The sequence below is a fragment of the Lethenteron reissneri genome, chromosome 62 (assembly GCF_015708825.2).
Source record: "Lethenteron reissneri isolate LAM-NWPU_2019-01 chromosome 62, ASM1570882v1, whole genome shotgun sequence".
In the NCBI taxonomy this organism is placed as follows: Eukaryota; Metazoa; Chordata; class Hyperoartia; order Petromyzontiformes; family Petromyzontidae; genus Lethenteron; species Lethenteron reissneri.
This window is the reverse complement of record NC_083840.1, coordinates 3,496,541-3,508,243: the sequence shown is the minus strand read 5'-3', so window position 1 is coordinate 3,508,243 and position 11,703 is coordinate 3,496,541. Positions and strand designations below refer to the sequence as shown.

At 55.1% G+C, this 11,703-nt stretch overlaps 1 protein-coding gene across 1 annotated transcript; it reads left to right on the top strand.

Moving 5' to 3' along the window:
• The first annotated feature begins 2,365 nt into the window (after positions 1 to 2,365).
• LOC133358583 (protoporphyrinogen oxidase-like) lies at positions 2,366 to 11,397 on the top strand. Its single transcript, XM_061576950.1, has 3 exons — positions 2,366 to 2,495; positions 7,931 to 8,065; positions 11,278 to 11,397. The coding sequence occupies exons 1-3, from the start codon at positions 2,403 to 2,405 to the stop codon at positions 11,395 to 11,397; spliced, it is 348 nt and encodes a 115-aa protein (XP_061432934.1). The 5' UTR covers positions 2,366 to 2,402.
• The last annotated feature ends 306 nt before the right edge of the window (positions 11,398 to 11,703 follow it).

Here is an 11,703-nt window from a genome sequence, read left to right as displayed (position 1 = left end):
CGAGAGGACTCTAGCCGCCACGCATATAAAGGATTTATAGTGAAAAACTTTGTTTTTATGGGTTATACTTATTGTGTAAACTAGGTGCGGCTGATGTAAAGGCGCGTGTAAATGGGACTGAGCCTTTTGTTATGTAGAGGTGGTGCGGCTGAAACCGCTGCCAGGAATGAGTCTTTGTTGTGTATTAATTTAAATGTTTTACCTACGTGACTTTACCGAAAAAAACCTAAGAATATAACACTGGTCAACAAAAAAAAACGTTTTTTTCTGGCCTGGACTTTTGCAGCTGTTTCTGACTAATTTCAGGGTGCTGATTCCAAATCTGATCTCAGATTTGCTCTATCACATCTCATTTTTATGCTATCGGCATACCCCATTTTGATTGATTTTACCCGAAATTAACTCTGTCACTTATGATTGCAAGTTGTTGCGAGTCAGTGACTGCTTTAGTGTTAAAATATGGTGCTGTATTTTTAGGATAGTGTGTTTATAATATCATTTTATGTAGATATCCACATTTATTTAATATTTTTCTTCTGCAGTTTTTATTGAAAATGCAATATTTGATATCTCAAAAACCTGATGTCGATAGACAAAAACTGATGCCAGATTTGGAATCAGCACCCCCCAAAATTACCTTAACACCGTTGGAATTCCTTGTGCCAGAAAAAGTGTGTTGAGCAGTGTAACAGATCACGACGTTTCGATCGCAACACAAGCAACCGTCTTCAGGGTTTTTTTCACCTGAAGACGGTCGCTTGCGTTGCGATCGAAACGTCGTGATCTGTTATTTTTTCAACCCACGTGACTTTACCGAAAGAATCAAAGCTTTCGCAGTCACGAAATCTTAAAATCAAGGGTGGGTGAATGATTTACGCTGTGTAATATTGTCAACCCAGGCGAGAATTTGAAATACCAAGTCAACACTCGTTTGAGTGGTTGAGTGAAATGATGGTTGAGTGATTGGGTAGATAGATATCGGTAAAACATCTGGTCTGACAATACAATTCTAGAGGTAAAACCTCTGACCTGACACTTGAGATCTCGAGGTAAAAAAACCTCTGACCTGACACGAGAGATTTAGAGGTAAAAACCTCTGATCTGACACGGGAGATCTCGAGGTTAAACCTCTGAGCCGACGCTCGAGATTTAGAGGTAAAAACCTCTGACCTGACACGAGATCTCGAGGTTTAACCTCTGACCTGACACGAGAGATCTAGAGGTAAAAAACCTCTGACCTGACACGGGAGATCTCGAGGTTAAACCTCTGAACTGATACCAGAGATTTCGAGGTTTAACCTCTGACCTGACACTCGAGATTTAGAGGTAAAAACCTCTGACCTGACACTTGAGATCTAGAGGTAAAACCTCTGACCTGACACGAGAGATCTAGAGGTAAAACCTCTGACCTGACACGAGAGATCTAGAGGTAAAACCTCTGACCTGACACGAGAGATCTAGAGGTAAAACCTCTGACCTGACACGAGAGATCTAGAGGTAAAACCTCTGACCTGACACGGGAGATCTAGAGGTAAAACCTCTGACCTGACACGAGAGATCTAGAGGTAAAACCTCTGATCTGACACGAGAGATCTAGAGGTAAAAAACCTCTGACCTGACGCTCGAGATCTCGAGGTAAAACCTCTGACCTGACACGGGAGATCTAGAGGTAAAAAACCTCTGACCTGACACGGGAGATCTAGAGGTAAAAAACCTCTGACCTGACACGAGATCTAGAGGTAAAACCTCTGACCTGACACGGGAGATCTAGAGGTAAAAAACCTCTGACCTGACACGAGATCTAGAGGTAAAACCTCTGGCCTGGCACTCGAGATCTAGAGGTAAAACCTCTGACCTGACACTTGATATCTAGAGGTAAAACCTCTGACCTGACACGGAGATCTAAAGGTAAAAAACCTCTGACCTGGCACTCGTGATCTAGCGGTAAAAAAAACCCTCTGACCTGACACGGGAAATCTCTAGGTAAAAAAAAACCTCTAATTCCGAGAGAAAAAGTAACAAAAAAAAACCTCTGACCTGACGCTCGAGATCTAGCGGTAAAAAACCCTCTGACCTGACACGGGAAATCTCTAGATAAAAAAAACCTCTAAATCCGCGAGAAAAAGTAAAAAAACCTCTGACCTGACACGGGAAATATCGAAGTAAAAAAACCTCTAAATCCGCGAGAAAAAGTAACAAAAAAAACCTCTGACCCGACGTTCGAGATCTAGCTGTAAAAAAAAAAACCTCTGACCTGACACGGGAAATCTCTAGATAAAAAAACCTCTGAATCCGAGAGAAAAGGTAACAAAAAAACCCTCTGTTCTGGCACCCCGACTTGCGTGACGTCACCGCCGCCCGGTCCACTTTCCTGAGGAGGTCTCGGGGCTTCGGGACTCAAGATGAGCGGCTCCACCATCGCCGTCATTGGAGGGGGGATTTCGGGTCTCGCCAGCGCCTTCTACGCCGTACGTGCAGGCAGCGTCGTGAAGAAGGTAACCGTCTCGTGTCTCGCGGAGTTCTCCTACACGGTGTGGGTGGGTTTGTTTTATTAAATTCGTTAAAAATACCTCGATCCGTCACGAAACGCCGCGGTGACGAACCACGAACACCCCCCCCACGCCAAAGTGGACAGCGCCACCTATGGGACAACAATGGACGCTTCTTCAACTGCGCGTCGCCGAAACGGCGTGTTTCGCTGCCCCGTAACTCGCGGAGGGAAATTCGGCGCCGCACCAAATTTGGCCAAGCGAAAAACGAGGGGTGGCTTCACGTCCCTGTCGAGTTTCGCGGTCGTGCGCCCGAGGATTGCGGAGTTACGGCCTCGCAAAGGTGGGGTGGCTGCTGTTTGCGAGCACCTATTAAAGCCCGGAGCTCCGTGGTCTCCCACTCCACGTTACTGTGACGAGAGCCAGCGGGTAATCGAACGGCTTCAACGGCCACTGTTGGTTTCATCCGAGGTGTCGAGGGCTCATGACACTTTTGGTGGTGGCGATTTTTTTCAACGCAGTTGATGATGATGGTGGTGGTGATGATGGTGATGTGGTTGGTGATGGTGTGGTGGTGGTGATTGTGGTGATGGTGTGGTGGTGATGGTGGTGATGGTGTGATGGTGGTGATGATGGTGTGGTGGTGGTGATGATGGTGTGGTGGTGGTGATTGTGGTGATGGTGTGGTGGTGATGGTGGTGATGTGGTGGTGATGGCGGTGATGATGATTGTGGTGGTGATGGTGGTGTGATGGTGATGGTGATGATGTGGTGTGGTGGTGATGGTGGTGATGTGGTGGTGATGGCGGTGATGATGATTGTGGTGGTGGTGGTGGTGATGGTGGTGATAATGGTGTGGTGGTGATGGTGGTGATGTGGTGGTGGTGGTGATGGTGTGGTGGTGATGGTGTGATGGTGTGGTGGTGATGGTGATGTGGTTGGTGATGGTGTGGTGGTGGTGATTGTGGTGATGGTGTGGTGGTGATGGTGGTGATGGTGTGATGGTGGTGATAATGTTGGTGATGGTGTGGTGGTGATGGTGTGATGGTGGTGATAATGTTGGTGATGGTGTGGTGGTGATGGTGTGATGGTGGTGATAATGTTGGTGATGGTGTGGTGGTGATGGTGTGGTGGTGGTGATGTGGTTGGTGATTCTGATTATAATGGTGGTGATGATGATGTGGTGGTGATTGTAGTGGTGTTGGTGGTGATGGTGGTGATGGCGTGGTGGTGGTGATTGTGGTGATAATGGTGTGGTGGTGATGGTGTGGTGGTGATGGTTATGGTGGTGATGTGGTGTGGTGGTGATGGTGGTGATGTGGTGGTGATGGCGGTGATGATGATTGTGGTGGTGATGGTGGTGTGATGGTGGTGATGTGGTGTGGTGGTGATGGTGGTGATGTGGTGCTGATGGCGGTGATGATGATTGTGGTGGTGATGGTGGTGTGATGGTGATGGTGGTGATGTGGTGTGGTGGTGATGGTGGTGATGTGGTGGTGATGGCGGTGATGATGATTGTGGTGGTGATGGTGGTGTGATGGTGATGGTGGTGATGTGGTGTGGTGGTGATGGTGGTGATGTGGTGCTGATGGCGGTGATGATGATTGTGGTGGTGATGGTGGTGATAATGGTGTGGTGGTGATGGTGGTGATGTGGTGGTGGTGGTGATGGTGGTGATGATGATGTGGTGGTGATGGTGTGGTGGTGATGGTGGTGATGTGGTGGTGATGGCGGTGATGATGATTGTGGTGGTGGTGTGATCGTGATGGTGGTGATGGTGTGGTGGTGGTGATTGTGGTGATAATGGTGTGGTGGTGATGGTGGTGATGTGGTGGTGATGGTGGTGATGATGATGTGGTGGTGATGGTGTGGTGGTGATGGTGGTGATGTGGTGGTGATGGCGGTGATGGTGTGGTGGTGATGGTGATGATGTGGTTGTTGGCGATTGAAGTGATGGTGGTGGTGATTGTGGTGATGGTGGTGTGGTGGTGATGGTGATGATGTGGTTGTTGGTGATGGTGGTGATTGTGGTAATAATGGTGTGGTGGTGATGTGGTTGTTGGCGATTGTAGTGGTGGAGATTGTGGTGGTAATGATGAAGATGGTGGTGTGGTGGTGATGGTGGTGGTGATGATGGTGGTGGTGATGATGGTGGTGGTGTGGTGGTAATGATGATGATGATGATGGTGTGGTGATGGTGGTGGTGATGATGATGATGATGGTGGTGGTGATTGTGGTGGTGATGATGGTGATGATGATGGTGGTGATGATGTTGATGATGTGGTTGGTGGTGGTGATGGTGATAGTGATGGTGGTGGTGTGGTGATAGTGTTAGTGTGGTGATAGTGGTGGTGTGGTGATAGTGGTGATGATGGTGTGGTGGTGATGATGATGGTGGTGATAGTGGTGATGGTTGTCTGTAGTGGTCTCATCATTCTCTGCGTCAATCTCCTCTTGCTATGCTTCTCTTTATAAGTGTGTAAGTATCATCGTCTTATTCTTGATGCATTATCAATCTGTGTGATTGTTTGGCTCTCCTATAAGTCTTGTGGGCCGACTGTGTAAGTCTATTGCTGCTCTATGGCATTCACTGCAAGTCTAATTCATATTTCAGTCTGTGGGACTATGCGTTAACAAAACACATTCCTGCGGAGGGAGCTGGTAGGAACGTCGGGTTGCTCGGTCAATGGCCTGCAGGGTCAACGGCGGCGTGGTGTATTCCGCAAATATGCCCGACTGAGGGCGGGCACAAGCCGGCGTGAGTAGATGAAACGTTGAGTTTTATAAGGGCACCACGGGGTGACCAGCCCCTCCCCACCCAGCCCCACCCCACCCACCCCTGACCCAGCCCCTCCCCACCCACCCCTGACCCAGCCCCTCCCCACCCAGCCCCACCCCTCCCACCAGCCCCACCCTCCCCACCCAGCCCCACCCCTCCCACCCTCCCCTCTCCACCCAGCCCGACCCCTCCCATTTTTGGATGCAGGACGGACGGACACAATAATCCCCTGTGGGCTGGTGTAACCAGGAGGTTCCTACCAGTATCAGAATCTGTCTTTATACTGCAGGAGGAATCCGATGAGCTACAAAGCTCTTTATTCACAGATGTCCAGTCGGGGCACCGGGGTGGTAAGAGCATTGCAGCAACAAAACGGTACAAAAAAAAACACCACAGCGGTGCAAATGACAAGAAAAGTTGACAAATCGTCCCCCCCCCCAAAAAAAAAACAGTATGCGTGTCGTTGCAACGATTAATCCGTTTCAACCGCAGTTTTTGAGAAAACCAACAAACAAAAAAACACAACCCCCCCCTACTTTGTCTGCCAGTTCCCCCCCATCATTGCGTGATCCACAAACCCCTGGCTCGCCGTGCGTGGCTGGGGTCGTCCCGGGTGTTGTGTAATCGCCCACTTCTTTGGGGGCTGCGTTGAGCAACGGAGGATTTCGTGGGCTTCGTTTTTTGTTATCGGTTTGACGTTGGCCAGAGAGTCGAACATGAATGACAACAATCTCTCTCTCTATCTCTCTCGGCCCGGAGAGTTTTTTTCTTTATGCCACGACCACCACCACCACCGCTAACCTCCATTTGGCGGTCGCAGAATCAGAATAATTCTTTATACCGGAGGAATCTGATGAGCTGTAACGCTCTTTTTTCACAAATGATGCTGGATGCAATTACCAGCGAAACGTCGTACTCAGAAAAATGTTTTTGTACATTTTGTGGTTTCACGCTTCAACACACCGGTGGGCTAAAGCAGTGAACTATTTTGTCTTTTGTCAACGTGACACTTTTTTGCTGATTGGCCGTGTCGGGTGGTGGAGGGTTACGACACATTTATAAATAACGCGATCTAAACCCAAAACGTTGATTATGAAATGTCCATTAGTTCTTCACGGGGTGGTGCTGCTGGAGGCTGTGTGGGTGGGATCTTTGTCTCCAGGTGGTGCTGCTGGAGGTGACATGGTGGGATCTTTGTCTTCAGGTGGTGCTGCTGGAGGTGACATGGTGGGATCTTTGTCTTCAGCTGGTGCTGCTGGAGGTGACATGGTGGGATCTTTGTCTACAGCTGGTGCTGCTGGAGGCTGTGTGGGTGGGATCTATGTCTTTGTCTTCAGGTGGTGCTGCTGGAGGTGACATGGTGGGATCTTTGTCTTCAGCTGGTGCTGCTGGAGGTGACATGGTGGAATCTTTGTCTACAGCTGGTGCTGCTGGAGGCTGTGTGGGTGGGATCTATGTCTTTGTCTACAGGTGGTGCAGCTGGAGGTGACATGGTGGAATCTTTGTCTACAGCTGGTGCTGCTGGAGGCTGTGTGGGTGGGATCTATGTCTTTGTCTTCAGGTGGTGCTGCTGGAGGTGACATGGTGGGATCTTTGTCTACAGCTGGTGCTGCTGGAGGCTGTGTGGGTGGGATCTATGTCTTTGTCTACAGGTGGTGCTGCTGGAGGTGACATGGTGGAATCTTTGTCTACAGCTGGTGCTGCTGGAGGCTGTGTGGGTGGGATCTTTGTCTTTGTCTACAGCTGGTGCTGCTGGAGGTGACATGGTGGGATCTTTGTCTACAGCTGGTGCTGCTGGAGGCTGTGTGGGTGGGATCTATGTCTTTGTCTACAGGTGGTGCTGCTGGAGGTGACATGGTGGAATCTTTGTCTCCAGGTGGTGCTGCTGGAGGCTGTGTGGGTGGGGTCTTTGTCTTTGTCTACAGCTGGTGCTGCTGGAGGCTGTGTGGGTGGGTTCTTTGTCTTTGTCTACAGCTGGTGCTGCTGGAGGCTGTGGGTGGGTTCTTTGTCTTTGTCTTCAGGTGGTGCTGCTGGAGGCTGTGGGTGGGATCTTTGTCTTTGTCTTCAGCTGGTGCTGCTGGAGGCTGTGTGGGTGGGTTCTTTGTCTTTGTCTTCAGCTGGTGCTGCTGGAGGTGACATGGTGGGATCTTTGTCTTCAGCTGGTGCTGCTGGAGGTGACATGGTGGGATCTTTGTCTACAGGTGGTGCTGCTGGAGGCTGTGTGGGTGGGGTCTTTGTCTTTGTCTTCAGGTGGTGCTGCTGGAGGTGACATGGTGGGATCTTTGTCTTCAGCTGGTGCTGCTGGAGGTGACATGGTGGGATCTTTGTCTCCAGGTGGTGCTGCTGGAGGCTGTGTGGGTGGGGTCTTTGTCTTTGTCTTCAGGTGGTGCTGCTGGAGGCTGTGTGGGTGGGATCTTTGTCTTTGTCTTCAGGTGGTGTTGCTGAAGGCTGTGTGGGTGGGATCTTTGTCTTTGTCTACAGCTGGTGCTGCTGGAGGCTGTGTGGGTGGGATCTTTGTCTTTGTCTTCAGGTGGTGCTGCTGGAGGTGACATGGTGGGATCTTTGTCTCCAGCTGGTGCTGCTGGAGGCTGTGTGGGTGGGGTCTTTGTCTTTGTCTTCAGGTGGTGCTGCTGGAGGTGACATGGTGGGATCTTTGTCTACAGGTGGTGCTGCTGGAGGCTGGGCCCGCGCTGGGGGGCTGGGTGCGATCGTCGCGCTCCCCACACGGGGCGGTGAGCGAACTCGGCCCGCGGAGCGTGAGGCCCAACGGACTCGTCGGGGGCAACACCCTGCGCATGGTGACGGCCGCACAACCGCCACCCTCGCCGCAACACCGCCACCCTCACCGCAACACCGCCACCGACGTCACAACACTGCCAGCCTCACCGCAACACCGCCACCCTCGCCGCAACACCGCCAGCTTAACCGCAACACCGCCAGCCTCACCACAACACCGCCACCCTCACCGCAACACCACCACCCTCACCGCAACACCACCACAACACCGCCACCCTCACCACAACACCGCCACCCTCACCGCAACACCGCCACCCTCACCGCAACACCACCACCCTCACCGCAACACCACCGCAACACCGCCACCCTCACCACAACACCACCACCCTCGCCACAACACCGCCACCCTCACCACAACACGGTCACATCACCACTCTCTCCACCACGGCCACAACACCACCCTCACCACAACACCGCCACCCTCGTCACAACACCACGCTCTCCACCACGGCCACAACACCACCCTCACCACAACACCGCCACCCTCGTCACATCACCACTCTCTCCACCACGGCCACAACACCACCCTCACCACAACACCGCCACCCTCGTCACATCACCACTCTCTCCACCACGGCCACAACACCACCCTCACCACAACACCACCACCCTCGTCACAACACCACGCTCTCCACCACGGCCACAACACCACCCTCACCACAACACCGCCACCCTCACCACAACACCGCCACCCTCACCACAACACCACGCCTAGTTACGTAATCGCTCTCCACCGCACCTTCACCACAACAGACTCATCGACTCGCTCGCTCGCTCACCCCCACTCCCAAGCCCACCCACTCGCCCTCCCCCTGTCTCCCCGTCTCTCCCCGTCCTCTTGTGTAATCTCGTGGTTAAGTTCATCTTTGCGTGTCCGCGCGTGTACCCGCGTGTCAACTCGTGTCTCCCCGCGTCTCCCCGTGTGTCAACTCATGTCTCCCTGTGTCTCCCCGCGTCTCCCCGCGTGTCAACTCGTGTCTCCCCGCGTCTCCCCACGTCTCCCCGCGTCTCCCCGTGTGTCAACTCATGTCTCCCTGTGTCTCCCCGCGTCTCCCCACGTCTCCCCGCGTCTCCCCGCGTGTCCCTCTGACTCCCCGCGTCTCCCCACGTCTCCCCGCGTGTCAACTCATGTCTCCCTGTGTCTCCCCGCGTCTCTCCGCGTGTCCCTCTGACTCCCCGCGTCTCCCCGCGTCTCCCCGCGTGTCAACTCATGTCTCCCTGTGTCTCCCCGCGTCTCCCCGCGTGTCCCTCTGACTCCCCGCGTCTCCCCGCGTGTCAACTCATGTCTCCCCGCGTCTCCCCGCGTCTCCCAGTGTGTCAACTCATGTCTCCCTGTGTCTCCCCACGTCTCCCAGTGTGTCAACTCATGTCTCCCCGCGTCTCCCCGCGTCTCCCAGTGTGTCAACTCATGTCTCCCTGTGTCTCCCCGCGTCTCCCAGTGTGTCAACTCATGTCTCCCCGCGTCTCCCCGCGTCTCCCAGTGTGTCAACTCATGTCTCCCTGTGTCTCCCCACGTCTCCCCGCGTGTCCCTCTGACTCCCCGCGTCTCCCCGTGTGTCAACTCATGTCTCCCCGCGTCTCCCCACGTCTCCCCGCGTCTCCCCGTGTGTCAACTCATGTCTCCCCGCGTCTCCCCGCGTCTCCCCACGTCTCCCCGCGTCTCCCCACGTCTCCCCGCGTGTCCCCGCGTGTCCTCGTGTCTCCCCGCGTGTCCCCGCGTGTCCCTGTGTGTCAACTCGCATGTCCACGTCTCCCCGCGTGTCCCCGCGTCTCCCCGCGTGTCAACTCATGTCTCCCTGTGTCTCCCCGCGTCTCCCCACGTCTCCCCGCGTCTCCCCGCGTGTCAACTCATGTCTCCCTGTGTCTCCCCGCGTCTCCCCACGTCTCCCCGCGTCTCCACCGCGTGTCAACTCATGTCTCCCTGTGTCTCCCCGCGTCTCCCCACGTCTCCCCGCGTCTCCCCGTGTGTCAACTCATGTCTCCCTGTCTCCCCGCGTCTCGCCGCGTCTCCCCGCGTCTCCCCGCGTGTCAACTCATGTCTCCCTGTGTCTCCCCGCGTCTCCCCGCGTGTCAACTCATGTCTCCCTGTGTCTCCCCGCGTCTCGCCGCGTGTCCCTCTGACTCCCCGCGTCTCCCGCGTCTCGCCGCGTGTCAACTCATGTCTCTCCTGTGTCTCCCCGCGTCTCCCCGCGTGTCCCTCTGACTCCCCGCGTCTCCCCGCGTGTCAACTCATGTCTCCCCGCGTCTCCCCGCGTCTCCCCGCGTGTCAACTCATGTCTCCCTGTGTCTCCCCACGTCTCCCCGCGTGTCCCTCTGACTCCCCGCGTCTCCCCGCGTGTCAACTCATGTCTCCCCGCGTCTCCCCGCGTCTCCCCGCGTGTCAACTCATGTCTCCCTGTGTCTCCCCACGTCTCCCCGCGTGTTCCTCTGACTCCCCGCGTCTCGCCGCGTGTCAACTCATGTCTCCCCGCGTCTCCCCGCGTCTCCCCGCGTGTCAACTCGTGTCTCCCTGTGTCTCCCCACGTCTCCCCGCGTGTCCCTCTGACTCCCCGCGTCTCCCCGCGTCTCCCCGTGTGTCAACTCATGTCTCCCTGTGTCTCCCCGCGTCTCCCCACGTCTCCCCGCGTCTCCCCGTGTGTCAACTCATGTCTCCCCGCGTCTCCCCGCGTCTCCCCGCGTCTCCCCACGTCTCCCCGCGTGTCCCCGCGTGTCCTCGTGTCTCCCCGCGTGTCAACTCATGTCTCCCTGTGTCTTCCCGCGTCTCCCCACGTCTCCCCGCGTCTCCCCGCGTGTCAACTCATGTCTCCCTGTGTCTCCCCGCGTCTCGCCGCGTGTCCCTCTGACTCCCCGCGTCTCCCCGCGTCTCCCCGCGTGTCAACTCATGTCTCCCCGCGTCTCCCCGCGTCTCCCCGCGTGTCAACTCATGTCTCCCCGCGTCTCCCCGCGTCTCCCCCGCGTGTCAACTCATGTCTGCCCGCGTCTCCCCACGTGTCAACTCATGTCTCCCCGTGTCTCCCCGCGTCTCCCCGCGTGTCAACTCATGTCTCCCTGTGTCTCCCCGCGTCTCCCCGCGTGTCCCTCTGACTCCCCGCGTCTCCCCGCGTCTCCCCGCGTCTCCCCGCGTCTCCCCGCGTGTCCCTCTGACTCCCCGCGTCTCCCCGCGTCTCCCCGCGTCTCCCCGCGTGTCCCCGCGTCTCCCCGCGTGTCCCCGTAGCTCTCCGATCTGGGCCTCTCCGACTCGGTGCTCCCAGTGACACGAGCGTCTCCAGCCGCCAAGAACCGCTTCGTGTTCACGGGGGGCACCCTGCACCCCCTCCCCAACTCGCTGTGGTGAGACGGAGCCCACGCACGCATATACAGCAGGCCGAACGCTACACGTGGCGCTGACGCTACACGTGGCGCTGACGCTACACGTGGCACTATAACACTACACGTGGCACTATAACACTACACGTGGCACTATAACACTACACGTGGCGCTAACATTACACCTGACGCTGACGCTACACAGAACGCTGACGCTGCACGTGACACTACCCCCTACGCGTAACGCTAACATTACACATTACGCTACCACTAAACATAACGCTACCCCTATGCATAATGGTAACACTACACGTAGAATTTACACTCACACTAC

Coding starts and splice junctions, on each gene's coding strand:
- LOC133358583 (XM_061576950.1), top strand. CDS start 2,403: ATGAGCGGCTCCACCATCGCCGTCATTGGAGGGGGGATTTCGGGTCTC. Junction 2,496..7,930: donor CAGGCAGCGTCGTGAAGAAG/GTAACCGTCTCG, acceptor CTTTGTCTACAG/GTGGTGCTGCTGGAGGCTGG. Junction 8,066..11,277: donor GGGGCAACACCCTGCGCATG/GTGACGGCCGCA, acceptor GTGTCCCCGTAG/CTCTCCGATCTGGGCCTCTC.